Genomic DNA, 14,415 nt, shown 5'->3' with positions numbered 1-14,415 from the left:
TTGTCAGTCTAGTTGGCAGGGCTCCAGCCAAGGGAAAAAAAAAAAAAACAACTATATAAATGAGACAGATTCCTCACACACACAGTATTTCATTCCAACACTGACTGTGTATACTAAAAATGGCTAAATTACCTCAGTCTGTAAAAGCAGCACATGAAAGTTGGAGATGGACTGTCTATTAATGCCTAAGAATTCAAATTTACTTGTCAGGGTATTTGCCAGTTCTCCAATCTGAAACTGTAACGCAGAAAAGAAAAAAAGGAAAAATAAAAACAGAATCAGCAATATTTTATTATGTAAAATTTTTCATTTATTGTTAAAGATACTAGAAAAATGGGTCTGACTATAAACTGCCTTCCTCACATACTGGCAACTATTTATGTAGAAGATAAAATCCAAATTTATAGTAAAATAATTCACATAACAAAGTGATAAATAATGATGGAAGTCTAGAGAAATTAGATGCACTATCTACTCTACTACAATAGATGGAAGTTGAAAATAGATCCTAAGTGACATAACGCCTCAATATTGTCCAACCCATCATTTATCCGTTACTAACTGCTTATACTAGCCACACACTGAACAAAATTAATTCTCCCAGTCCCACCTACACGGTTGTACACTAGCTGGTGAGTGGATAAACTCTTTCAAGTCAAAAGAATATGCTAAGTGGTTTTTCCAACAGACCACACAAAGAGCCAATTCTTCTCATGACATGAGGAACAGAAATGAAATTGGAACCAAATATGCCTTTGTATAAGGATAAGTAGTTCATGCAGGAATTAAATTTGTGACTTTAGTCTCTTTAGTACTTCCAAACTAGAGAAGCCTATATTTGATAAGCTATTGCTTTCCACTGGAGACTTACTCGTAACTAATTAAGCATTTAGAATTTCTTTTTAGATAATTTCTCTACGTCAAGTCAGTCTCACAGCTCTTTATTTCAGCCTTAAATATAACCTTTTCACCTAACCAAATAAATGATTTATATTTAGAGACAATAAAGATTACTTTTTACTGCTTACTAAAAGAAAAAGAAAGTAGTTGGCCTATTTAAATAGGCCTATTTAAGTTGGCTTATTTAAAATGGTTGGCCAATTTAAAAATACTTATTTGTCAAGATGCAATAAGTAATATACATACTTTCAAGTCCTGTTCTTCTTCTACTTTAGGTGCTGTTTGTACTTTTATCTTTTCTGGAGATTCTACTTCCATCTCTTTGTCAGAATTTTCATCTACTTTTTCTGAATTTTCAGCACCAACTGCTGTAAAAGAAAATATGTGAAATTAAATCAAAAGGACCATAAACAACGAGGTCCTACTCTATAGCACAGGGAACTATATTCCTTCTGATAAACCTTAATGGAAAAGAATATTAAAAAAAAAGAATGTCTATACGTGTATAACTGAGTCATTTCGCTGTACAGCAGAGACTGGCACCACATTGTCAATAAACTATACTTCAATAAAAAAAAATTAAAACAAATAAAAAGGACCAATATTAATAGAGCCCCAAATACATTTTCTTACCCCTGTAGCAGAAATATCTGAAGGTTATTAGTGTTTTCCTTTGTCTGTTTTCCCTACATGCTACGGAAGCCCTAATGACAACTTGTCAACCTACTGTTTTTATAAAGCCAAAAAAATTAATCCCTTATAATCACCTTTCTTAAAATGTGTCTATATATATGATTTACTTTGTTCTACCACATTACCCCCAAAGTTTCTGCTTTCCCTTTCTCCTTCATCTACTAATCTTTCCTGATCTCTTCCAGAAAACCAAGGCTTCAATTACTTACAAAAGCTAGGTATCAAACCTGGAATATGTGAGGGTTCTCTATCAGATGGGTTTTTATGAAATGGCTTTCAAAATCAGAGCAGCATCTTAAACTACCAAATAACTCCCTTCCTGAACTGGTTAACACGTAGCCAGCCTTTACTGGACCCACCTACTCTTCTGGTTTGTGCTGTGTGTTAGTACTGCAAATCTCCAAAAGAGATTTACCACATCCTTAAGTGGACTAAAAGATATGAACTTTGTTATGTTTGCTTAACACCTGCTTATCAACCTAATCCACGTATACGATGTAAATCAATCACTCAGGAGGATCACAGATTGGAAAAAAAAAATCTGAGCACCTTTTCTTAACTCTGGTTAATATTTGATCTAAAGAAGAAATGTGGAATTTCCCTGGTGCCACAGTGGTTAAAAATCTGCCTGCCAATGCACAGGATATGGGTTCCATCTCTGGTCTGGGAAGATCTCACGTGCCACGAAGCAACTAAGCCCATGCGCCACAACTACTGAGCCCACGTCCCACAACTACTGAAGCCTGCATGTCTAGAGCCCGTGCTCCACAACAAGAGAAGCCACCACAAGAAGCCCACACACTGCATGGAAGAGTAGTCCCCTCGCAGCAACAAGACCCAAAGCAATCAATCAATCAATCAATCAAAAATGTGACTTTAACATCACTCCCAACAGCTTTCATTAGCCTAAAATTTTGTATTAAGTACCTAACCTTATCATACAATGACCCTGTTCTTTTTTAATAAACTTTTATTTATTTATTTATTCATTTATTTACTGGCTGCGTTCGGTCTTTGTTGCTACATACAGGCCTTCTCTAGTTGCGGTGTGTAGGCTCCTCACTGCAGTGGTTTCTCTTGTTGCGGAGCACGGGCTCCAGGCGTGCAGGCTTCAGTAGTTGTGACACATGGGCTCAGTTGCTCGCAGCATGTGGGATCTTCCCGGACCAGGGATCAAACCTGAGTCCCCTGCACTGGCAGGCGGATTCTTAACCACTGGGCCATGAGGGAAGTCCCGGCCTTGTTCTTTTTATTTGATCATTAGTATTCCTTCTGCATTTCCAAATTGTCTAAAACCAAATCCTTCTACTCCTCACTTACTAGTTTATAGTTCATTTGTACATTAGACATCTTACATTTGATGGCAAGTTTAAGAATTTAACAATTTTAAGCACTGCTAGAGCTCTAAGACTTGATTATTTTGGAGGGCAATTAGGCAGGATCTACCAAACTAAAATGCACATACCGCTTGACCTATCAATATACCACCAGGAATCTATAATGATACTAAAATCTGCATAAACATACATGTATCAGGATGTTTACTACAGCATTCTTTTAACTGTGAAGTATCATAACTAATAAATATAATATCGTTTAAAGAACAACATAAACACTCAAGTAAGTACAACCCAGCTTCAAAGAAGGTTCATAACACCTTAAAGCTCCCTGTGCCTCTCCCTCAACGGGTCCACACCAGACACATCCTGATGTGTTAGTGAATGCCCTGACTTTCCTCATGGATAGAGCCTGAAGCACAGTATTTTTGCTTACTTTCTAACTCACATGCATGGAACACTAACATATGCATTCTTCTGTGGCTTTTTAAATTCAACATCACTGTTCCCGATATTAATCCGTGTTGATACGCGTAACAGTGGGGCACGCATTTTCCACTGCTGTTTAGTACCCAACTGCAAGAATACATCAACGTGTATCCGCTGTTCTTTTGATGGACATTTGAATGGCTTGTTGATACTTTTTTGGGATAATATGAATGCAGTATTACTTTCAAGAGTTAACAAGGACACAAATTCTACCGATGGAGAAAGAGTTCAATGAAGACATCTATATCACTCAGTAGTTAAAAACAATTTTCAGGACGTTGTTAAGCGAAAAAGCATGCCGTCCAATAACCCATATGGTTAATCTCACCTATGGTAAAACTGACATACGCATATTACACACCCCCCCACCCCACCCCCACCCAGAACCACAAATGCATATAAATATAGAGAAAAAGGTCTAGAAGAGTATCTGTAGATAAAAAAAAAAAAAAGAAAATGGATTTCAGGGTAGGGAATGAAAACAGGGAAAAGATGAAAGGGGGAGGAGTACTTTTAGAATTCTACTTCATATTCTACCATATTGTTGACTGGAAAGAAAAATTCAAACAAGGATGTTTGCATTTATTTATTACCTGTGTTTCTGTTTACTTGTTACGTTTAAACCGTAACCTATAAGGTATCTTCTGCTTGGTACACTTAACTAAGGTTTGGTGACTAAAATTAGTTAGTTCTGGTAACAGACTGGAAAAATGCAGCAGGTTCTCTTCTTTATTACCCTGAAGATAACTTGGGTCCTCATGTTAGTACCAGATTATCTACACACCCAACCAAAGGCTGGGCAACTTGTACACAGAGAGATGAGGCTGGGTTTGCCAGAGGTGGTCCTTGCCTACCTTGCTAACCAACTGGAAACAGAGAGCTAAAGAGAACCCATGGTCTTTACGCATATTATCAAGACAATTATTGTAGCAAGTGATAAAGAGGGAGGGAGGGACCCAATCTCATTTTTCTGTTTTTGAGGGAGTTATGCTGAATCAGTAGTGAATACACACAACCTTACATGTCCAGCCTCTCAAATTCTTACTGCTCCACAAGGTGGAGTAGGAAAAGAGAGACGTTTCCTTCATGGCATTTCCCTAAAAGGGTAAAAGTGCTATATCCTTCTACTGCTGAAGAGGGATTTCTCTTCTACATCTTTCAACTCTCAAGTTTAATTAAAGCACAAATTACCAGTTTCTCCATTTTCTGGCGTCTCTCGTCCAGTTTTGCTAGAACTCCGGCTGGTAGACTCTGGACTGGTAGCTCGAACAAACATCTTCCATTTTCCTCTTTTAGACATAAGTCTACGCATTCCATCTTGAGATGCTGGCTGGCTGATATCAGAACACGGACTAGACCCTGACACACTACCATCTCCTTCCTCCAAGGCTCGCAACTCTGCCTACGACGAACACGAAAATAAAGTGAGAGTGTCTTTAACTGTTTATCAACACTTACTTGTAAGCAGCAGGAATGACAGCCACGTGTTTTCGGCATTTACGCTCCCCTACTCTACTGTTACTCAGTAAATGCTTCTTAGTGATTACAGGGAACAAACAATGATCTGCAGGTACAGGCTCTAAAGAGCCACTAACAAATTTTCCAATACATCTACACAAAAGATAAGGCTTAACTTTGCTGGTCCCTCTCCATAGCTTCCAAGTCTTCAAAAGGGGGAAGCTTCAAAGTGGTATTATTGCTGTAACACCTGTGAAGACTCTGCTTCATACTCAAGGCAGCAGTGATTAAAACTGTTTCAAGGAAAATCTGGGCAGAAAAAATAGGTAAAAATCAACTTCTCAATCAGGAAAGTTTCCTGCGGACCATCTTTCTTAGACGGAAAACCACATGAAATAACAGGCTTCTCTTAATTCTTCTGTTATCTTGCAAGGCCCACTTTTTTTCCTTTTTTTGGCTGCAGGGTTGGTGGAATTTTAGTTCCCTGACCAGGGATCAAATCCAGGCCCAGGCAGTGAAAGCACCAAGTCCCAACCACTGGACCGCTAGGGAGTTTCTGTAACATCCACTTAACTATCCAAATAATGCCATAGCTGATGACTGGAAGTCAACTTGTACTTTAATTGTTGGGTTAAAAACCAAATTATCACACGAATTCACAATGCTTATTCGTTAAAAAGCTAAACCAAAGATACGTTACTTAATTGTATCTATCCTTAAATTACAACAACGCTGGTCTTTACTGGCTGTCAACTACCAAAAGCATCATCAGGGACCCAAAGAACTACAACTCCATAGTTCAAGTTTCTATTACATAAGCTTAGACAATATATCTAGATGGAAGGATAAGAAAAACAAAGTCCCAATAACAGCTGTACGTTGAACACACGATCCCAGAATATGACAGTTTTGAGAGAAGAAAATATGTTTAACAAAAACTTCAAAAACTTACCTTTTTCCTTTCCAAAACCAGCTCCAGCTCCAGGGTATCTTGTTCTTCTTCCTCCTCACTTTCTCCAGACTGAACAACACTGCAGAGATCCTCCTGAGTAGGGTCTTCCACACTGTCCAACAGACTTTCCTGTGGCTTTACTATCACTGCTTCTTCTGTTGTACTTGTTTCCTTCTCTTCTGAAACTGGCTCTGCTTCTTTACAAATTACTTTTCTTCTCCATCTCTCTTCTTCCTCTTTTATTCCCTCAGGCAATAAAGGAGCAAGCAGTGATGCTGCCACCCCTTTCTTCTCCTCCTCATTATTTGAGAGAGCCTGAATTCCTTCATTTACTTCCTATAAAGAACAAAATAGCCTCCCTTAACTTTCAAAGAAATCTCACCTGAATACACAGTATGTTTAACTGTTCATGTTAAAAAACGATCATAATTTTCAGTCACTGGATATTCTTAAAAGCCACTGACTCCCATCAGATTAGTATACATGTTTGCACCATTTTCCTTACACTTGTATAAAGGAAACATTGCTACTTTAGGAAGGCAGTATTGTAGTTCTGGTGGCACTCAAACATATCTTTTCTCCTATCCTCTGTATGTCAAAAGGCAGACTAGTAAGAAACAGAGGCAGATTTAAATAAGATCAGAATTTTGTCAGTTCAACACACGACTGGATAAATCTTCACCTTCCTCTTCTGCATGATGAGATAACTTCACAAATATGCTGTGAAGGTGATTTAGAGGAAAGTGAAATATTTCTGAAATGCGTGCTATTTAAAGTGTCAAGTCCTTCATTGGGATATTTATTCTACCTCCCTCTTAGAGCTATAAAGATTAACTTATTATATAAAAGCATTTTTCGATACAACTCCCTCAACATGTAAAAATTCAAAATAAATTAAAATTCAACACACTCGCTGTAGAGTACAACTTACTTTTTCTTACTGATGCGGTTATAAAAATGCTCGGTTTTTTTTTTTAATATAACATGATTTTTTTAATTGAAGTATAGTTAATTTACAATGTTGTGTTGGTTGCGGGTGTACAGCACGATTCAGTTATACATACACACATTATATATATATGCTTTTTCAGATTCTTTTCCATTACAGGTTATTACAAGATATTGAGTACAGTTCCCTGTTCCCTTTTCGCCTTAATTTTTTAGTGGGAGAAATCTGAGAAAATGCTCAGTTGTATTAGTAGTTTTTAAAGGTAGCTAAACTTTTTATTAAAGAAAAAAAACAAAAACAAAAAACCAAAACTTAAGTGGAATCCCAAAATGCAACTATCCTGAAGAGAGAAGGGGACGCGAAGCCCTGCCTGCTTGGCTGCTCCCACGTCCTTCACAAGGACCCAAGCAGCCAGCCTCCATGGCACCCTCAAGCTCCAAAAGAATCACTGAACTGGGTGACTGCTATCAATGCCATAAAATAAACAGAAACAGATTAAGTAAAACTTTAAGAAACAAAATTTATCCTGTTTCATGTCTATGTTGCAAAATATTAACAGAAGGCTTATACACCTGTGACAGACTAACGTTCAAGTTCTTTAGATCTGAAAATAAGCAGATGAGGTAAGTTGTAACACTGACCTTTTTAACTTCTCGCTTGGCTATGACTGGTCCACTTTTACTATTGGCAACAGAAATATTTTTCTCCTTAGTGTACATATCTGTATTCACCACAAAACTAGCTTCGGCACCTGTTACAGAACTAAAAAAAATATACTTAGCAAGAGAAACAGAAGGCAAATATTATTGGCAAAAGATAAGACTCTGATTTCCTTCTAGGTAACTTCTTTTTCAAGTCTATTCTTACCTGGGCTGGTAATGTTGTAATCCCTGTACCTGGGTGGCAAGATACTGTGGTAATTCCCAAGTCACTTCATTTGTTTGTGTGTTCCAATAATAATAGCATCCTGTGTTCTCATCCCAGACCTCCTGCCAATCTCCCATCTCAATTCCAACTAGAAGAAAATAAAACACATTTTAAGAAGCACATATTCCTGCACAACTCTGACCTTATGTCTCAAGTCAACACTAAAGCCTTAATCTAACACAGGGTTTCTCAACCTGAGCACTGTTAACACTGGGCAGGACGGTGCTTTGTTGTGGAGGGCAGTCCTACGTAGTGTTCACCAGCATCCTAGCCTCTACCCCCCCCCCCCCGCTGTGACAACCAAAAACCTCTCCAGACATTGTCAAATGTTCCCGGGGGCGGGGGCGCAACTCCCCCCTCCTGAGTCATCTTTGCAAACATGGTTTAAAAAGGCAGTTTGATAGCAGAAAAATGTATTCTGAATCCCCAAAGACATTTCAAAATAATGGCTTTTATTATTTACCAGGCATAATATGCTACGCGTTAAAAGGCAAACAATTATCTTTCAGCAGATAAATGTATATCCTAGCAGTTCTCATTTTCTTGATACTGTATTTAAGAAGCCAAAATTCTAAAGTCTGGGGCTAAAGCATACAGGCTTTCATCTTTGGGAATCTCAATGCCTAGAACACTTTTAAGAACTGCACTTTAGATTTCTTTAAAACTCAAAGGATCAAGTTTACCTCCTGCCAGTGAACACTGAGTATCATACTGCCACCCTGCAGCCTGGGTTGAGTCTGTCCCATTTGGAGTAGTGGAAGAAAGGGCAGAGGTTGATTCCTTTGGCTCTGGCCGAGGTGGAGTGGGAGGTGGAGCAGAAGCTCCTACAGGAGCTGCAGGCTGAGGAGCTGTTATAGCATCAATTTCCTTTAGAATGAAAATAGTAACAAACACATCAACCACATTAAACGAGAAAAACGGCAATCACTTAAAAAAAAAAAACCCTACACTTGGAAAGCTTCGGTCTCAGCTTCTGAAGTCAAAACCCTCTTCATCCCCATTTTTCTCCTTACAACTGTCGCAGAAAGCAAGAGAGAGAGATGGGGAGGGACTAAGAAAGAAAGGTGAAAAGGGAGACACAGATTGACACGTGGGCTAATCACCTGAAATTCAGATCCCAAAGTGGCTTCAATAACTAAACACTCAAACAAAAGCACCACTAACCGCTAGGAAGTTGGCCAATGTACTATCAATGTCGGCTGACTGGTGTCCGTCTGCCGCCTTAGACTGTGCAGGCTTTTCTGGAACATCACTCTCTTCGTCATCACTGTCAGCATATGCACCAAGCAAGCACAGGCCTCCTGGAAACAGAAAGGCGAGCGACATTCATAAGAACGCTGAAAAGTCCTAGGAAGTATCCCAGAGAAAATATGATTCTTTAGCCATTCAGTTTACTTACAGAATCTCAAAAAAATCTTCCATGAACTACCAAAGAGCGGTACAAATTAATTATGCACTTAGCGCTAATAAAATCAACCTGCACAGCAATTTGACATCCTTTTCAAAATAAATGCTCGATTATTCAACCTCATGCTTCCTCTGTCAAAATAACACACAGTATATCCTGATTTCACAATTTGCTGATTTAGATGTCTAACTCAAACAAGTATACCAGTTAGGGTTTAATAAATGAAACAAGATTTTCAAAGTGAAAAACAAAGCTTTTTCAATGATTTTTTTCCCTCAGACATTACGAATTAGAACCCAAGACGCTAGCACCGAAACAAAAAAACAACAAAAAGCCACCTAAAACCAAAATTTCCACTCAAATGGTATTAAGTATGGCCTCTGTAATGCTGCAACACAATTTCCTTCTTAAAAAAAATTGAAATTACATGTTTTTATTAGTTCACCGATGCTAATGCCATTTCCTTCGGTATCACCCTGTGACTGCCCTAATACTACACTTAAGTGAGCTCATACACCCTTCTTCATGTACCACTGTATTATAACAGGTACAGGTGTGTGAAATACTTCAGTCTAACTAGACTTATCAGCTATTAATAACAGTACACTTTCCAGTGCCTTGGTAAATGAACACATTTATCAGCAGGTAAAATCTGGTTTTCTCTGTCATAATTCCATAGATGAATTCACGGATTCATGTAAACATGAACATAAACTGCTTCACTTAACATACAAAAGTTCACATTCAATGTTTTAGTCACATAAATCTCACCATTATTTTTTACATAGCTAAGTTGTTACACTATCAATTTCTAAAATATTATTTTAAACTGATTAGGAAGATTTTTAAATAAATATTTGACAGTAGCCCCACTTCTCAGTTACCAAATATGTTATATCTCGTCTTGGGGTGGGGGCATACCAGTCAATTTTCCACATTTTCTGAACAAGAGGTAAGGGCAGAGCTACACAAGACATTTCTGTACAGAAAAAATCTGCACTTTAGTATTCAGCACAGATGGGTTTTGGGGGGACGGCAAAGGATGGGAAATTTATATTTTTACATAAACACACTTCATAGTTTAGAGACAATAATAATCATTGGCCTTAATTCTTGAATTCTATATCCTTTGGTAAAAGATTCCAACCAGGTGAGTGTCGTGGAATTTTGATTTCAAAATTCCCATGCAGGGCTAATTCCCCAGGCTCAGAGTGGGTCTCGAGGGCAATCGGTTTAGCCAAGGCTCCACCTAGTCTTTTTCTCTTCAACTCAGAGCTTTTCATACTATACACTTAAAACCTCTTCCAAACACCTGCTAACATAATAACAATTAAACAGCAAAGTAAAAACCAGCATTTGGGGCAAAGACACATACTTAATATTGTTAAAAACACCATAAATTAATTCAATACTTAAGAACAATTTGGTAACATACACCAAGAACTACAAACCTCGCCAAGTTTCTTATGGCTAGATAATCTCATCTCAGAGAATATAACCCTAAGAAATAATTCCAAAAATTTTTTGCACAAAGTCTTTAGAAGCCTTATTTAAACAACCAAAAACTGTAAACAACTCAAATGTCCTCAAAACAGAGGACTGGAAAAGCAATTACAGCCTAGTGCCAGATGCAATATTACTTTATGATTAATCAGACCATTATGGGATTATATAAAATAATGTAAAGGGGACACAAAGTAACACTAAAGGAATAAAAAATAAAATCAAGTCACAAAATGAGTACGTTCTAATTACATCTCTGAAGATTCAGTGTATACATTAATAAAAACAGGCATGCATTTAGAATCACACTAAAAAAAAATCTTGCAGTACTATACAAAACTGCATAATCTTAGAAAACCAAAAGCCTCACAGGACCAGGCTTCTAGACTACTCCTGAGAAGCTGTTGCTACTTGAAGCCAGAGAAAATAAAGCCATTCTTCAGAGATATAGTCCTTAGCAGTCTTTTTTGAGGAGTGCTGACTCAAACCTCAATATGCTGACCTCTAATGGATGGTGCCACACAGTTTACAGATCAACTAATGATGTCTGGCACTAAACGATCTCTTACACATATACTTTACCTTCCTTATAATAGCTTCAAATAGTAACTGTATCTTATACTTCTAGAAACTCTATTATTTCCTCATAATTGTTTGAACAGTGATGTTTAACTCTTTTGGTCATAGAAAACTATTAACAATCAAAATGATAAAAGCTATGGACCCTCTCTCAGGAAAACACACTTGAGTGTGCAATTTCAGGGGATTCAGAGATGTCTGACACTCATCTATGGAGCCACGTTAAATACCCTTTTCTAAAAGATGCTGAAATACTGTTGACTATCACAGCAGTCTACTGGCCTAATTTAACAGAACTTATTCTAAATTTTCCCTCAGATAATGTCACATGCGTATACCAGAACACTTGTTAGCATAAAAGTACTAGTTATGCTTCTCTACTACAAAAGCATACTTTAATAACTTAAAATTTAAATTCCATTTTTGTGCAAAGAAATCCAACATGTTTATAGTGGTAAAAGTAAAATTCTTTAACTAAAATCATCTTTAAAAAATACGACCAATTCTTGAGTATCTACTGTTTCACAAAGCCATGCAAACAATAATGGAAAATTGTTTCTCTTTTGCTTTTGTTGAACTTTTTCCTATGCATTGTACCAAATGGCAGGTAGGAAATGAATAAAGCTAATATATTCTTACGTTACAGGACGAAGATGAAGAGAATGAAAACATTTCTGTTCACAAGGCACATAAAGGTCTGAAGTGCTGACACTGCAACCAAGGAAATTTCCCACAGAACGTTTAAATTCTATCCATCACACATGATTCTGAGAAGACCCAAATGAAGTAATATATGTGGTTTACAAACACAAAATGGTATTTCCTAGTTCTGAAGTTTCTCTCACAAACGGTTACCTTTTTTACCCTACCCTTTTAAGTGGCAGATGGGGGGCGGAGACGACAAGTGTCGATTATTTCAGGTGTCACATAGTACAAAAACGCCTCCAAATTCAAAAGAATAAAATTACTATCCATTATAGAATATTTAGTATCAAACCCTATTTTAATCTTTCAAGATATATAAAGAATGGAGAAAACTAACACTCCTGGCCCTTGCTGTGTTAGAAACATATATATATTGTTCAATCATCAAATAAGTGAGGGCTGTAAGATCTATTTTACAGACGAATGATGTCCTGAGATCTTATTATGAATGCTAGAGTGGTGATTTGAATCCAGGTTTGTCTACAAAACCACCATTGCAAATATTCCTTCATGCTTAAAGAATATTCAGCAAGAGCAATTTTCAGCTGCACAAACACTTGCTAGGTGCCAAAGCAGTGTGTTAGAGAAGAAACTTAATGAAAAGACATTGTTTGTGTCCCTAAAAAACGCCAAGGTGGGCCGCCCCAAAACTAGTTACAAAATAATATCAGTAGCAAAAGTAGTACAAAGTAATTCGGGTACAGAAAAAAAAAAGAACACATTTCACACTGGTTAAAGTGTACATTGCCAAGAAGCCCTCACAAAGATTTAAAATTTCCATCTTCCGGGGAGAATATAAATTAGCAACACTGAACCATTCGCCGAAACACTATATACACACAAACACAATTCGATCCTGCTGTATTAAAGATGGAGGAAAAACCAAAACCAAAACCAAAACTATACCTGTTGCTTTGACGGCAGTGGGCCTGGTGGTCATGACTGGTTTGGGAGGATTCTGAACAACTCTGGGAACCTCCACCACCACCTCCTGCTCATCTGCATTTAAAAAACGGAACGAGAGAAAACGACAGTCAGACGATGGAACAGAGACGAAAACTAAACAGGTGACTAATCAATCTCTGGCTCTTCGAGGCTCGACCTCAACAACTTAAAAGCAGAGTGGCTATACCTCATCAGCGGCCCAAATAACTGGGAGACGAGAACCAAGCACAGCTAACATCTCCCATCTGCCCAGAGGCTGTAGCGTTACGAGTGTAGACGCCGAATATAAAGCTCACATCCGAAATAATCCAGGGTACACACACACACACAGACTCTTCCGCAGGCTCCCGCGGGGCTTTTACGACAAGCACAGCGAGAACATCTTTCTCGCAAGAGCCACCCGGCGCGGCTGGCTTTCTCCAGCGCCGAAATGGCCGGGCCTCTCCGGCGCCCGCTCAGCCCCGGGGCGAGCACCGCCTCTCCCGGGACGAGGGGGACCTGCCCGCGGGCGGCCACCCACGCTCTGGCTGCCGTGGGAAAGACGAGGCGCGCCCTTCTGGGGCGTCTCTCTCACTTTCGACAGGAAAGAAAGCAAAAGCAGGGGACGCGGAGCGAACGGCAGGCCCCGCGCGCCCGGGCCCGCCCCGCGCCCCAGAAGGCGCCTCCGCCTCGGCTCCGGCCGCGCGCGCCCCGCGCCGCCGCCGCCGCCGCCGCCTCGGGCCCAGGCGCAGGCCGCGGACGCGCACGCCGCCCGCCCGGCTCTCCCTCCCTCACGGGCCCGGCCCGAGGGGCCTAGGCCGCAAGCCCCGAGCTCGAGTGCGGACGCACCACCGAGGCGCCGGGGCCCCGCGCGCACGCTCACCTTCTGAGGGCGAGTCGTCCGGGGCCGCGGCGGCAGGGACCGCGGTGGTCGTCGTCGTCGTCGGCGCCGCCGGAACTGGCTGGCTGGGCGCCGCCGCTGCCGCCGCCGTCGAGTCCGGCTCGGCGTCGGGCTCCGGCTCCGGGTCCCGGCCCGGCGTGCTGCTCCGGGGGCCCGGCGGAGACAGCTGCAGGATGGGCCTGCGGCCGGGGACCGCCCGGGACTTCTTCCCCATCGCGAGCCCGGGCGCGAGCTGCGAGCGCGGGCAACCGAGCGGGGCGGGCGTCCGGCGCGGCGCTGCGTGATCAATATGCATGCACTGCGACACCGCCTCCTGCAGCGCAAGCGCCTCGGGCCCCGTACGCTCCTCTGGGCCCTCCCGCGGGGGGCGGGCGGACCCTGCCCACGGGGCTAGGCGATTGGCTGTGCGGACGCGTCGGAGGAGCCGGCAGCCAATGGAGAAGGAAAAAGGGTTCGCGTCAAGCCAGTGGGACGGGAGGGTCTGAGCTTGGCGTTGCTTCCAGCCACGTCAGGCTCCCCCCGTGCGCTGCGTGCGGCGTCTCCGCGCTGCCGCCGCGTCCTCCATCTTGGGCCCGGCCGTGGCTGTCTGTTTGCTGCCGTTTGTCACGTGGGGGGCTGCGCCGCTCCGCAGGCGCGTGCCCAAGCTTCGCCCTGATGATGGCGACTTACTCTGGGTACAACGTTGAACGT

At 40.9% G+C, this 14,415-nt stretch overlaps 1 protein-coding gene across 3 annotated transcripts in view; it reads right to left on the bottom strand.

Moving 5' to 3' along the window:
* FNBP4 (formin binding protein 4) overlaps positions 1-14,030 on the bottom strand; it is a 42,719-nt gene extending 28,689 nt beyond the window's left edge. The window contains exons 1-10 of one of the 3 annotated variants that reach the window (XM_057748131.1): positions 13,708-14,030; positions 12,807-12,899; positions 8,870-9,006; positions 8,389-8,572; positions 7,646-7,793; positions 7,420-7,540; positions 5,830-6,165; positions 4,611-4,821; positions 1,147-1,268; positions 133-237 (exon numbers count right to left, since the gene is read on the bottom strand). In XM_057748131.1, the coding sequence (XP_057604114.1) occupies positions 133-237; positions 1,147-1,268; positions 4,611-4,821; positions 5,830-6,165; positions 7,420-7,540; positions 7,646-7,793; positions 8,389-8,572; positions 8,870-9,006; positions 12,807-12,899; positions 13,708-14,020 (1,770 nt within the window). In that variant the 5' untranslated portion in view covers positions 14,021-14,030. Of the gene's footprint in view, positions 1-132; positions 238-1,146; positions 1,269-4,610; positions 4,822-5,829; positions 6,166-7,419; positions 7,541-7,645; positions 7,794-8,388; positions 8,573-8,869; positions 9,007-12,806; positions 12,900-13,032; positions 13,379-13,707 lie in introns of those variants that run through there. The other 2 variants (XM_057748130.1, XM_057748129.1) reach the window with 2 other exon arrangements.
* Positions 14,031-14,415: the final 385 nt, after the last annotated feature.

Source organism: Hippopotamus amphibius, chromosome 9, assembly GCF_030028045.1.
Source record: "Hippopotamus amphibius kiboko isolate mHipAmp2 chromosome 9, mHipAmp2.hap2, whole genome shotgun sequence".
NCBI classification, from domain to species: Eukaryota; Metazoa; Chordata; class Mammalia; order Artiodactyla; family Hippopotamidae; genus Hippopotamus; species Hippopotamus amphibius.
This window is presented reverse-complemented; position numbering and strand designations above follow the sequence as displayed.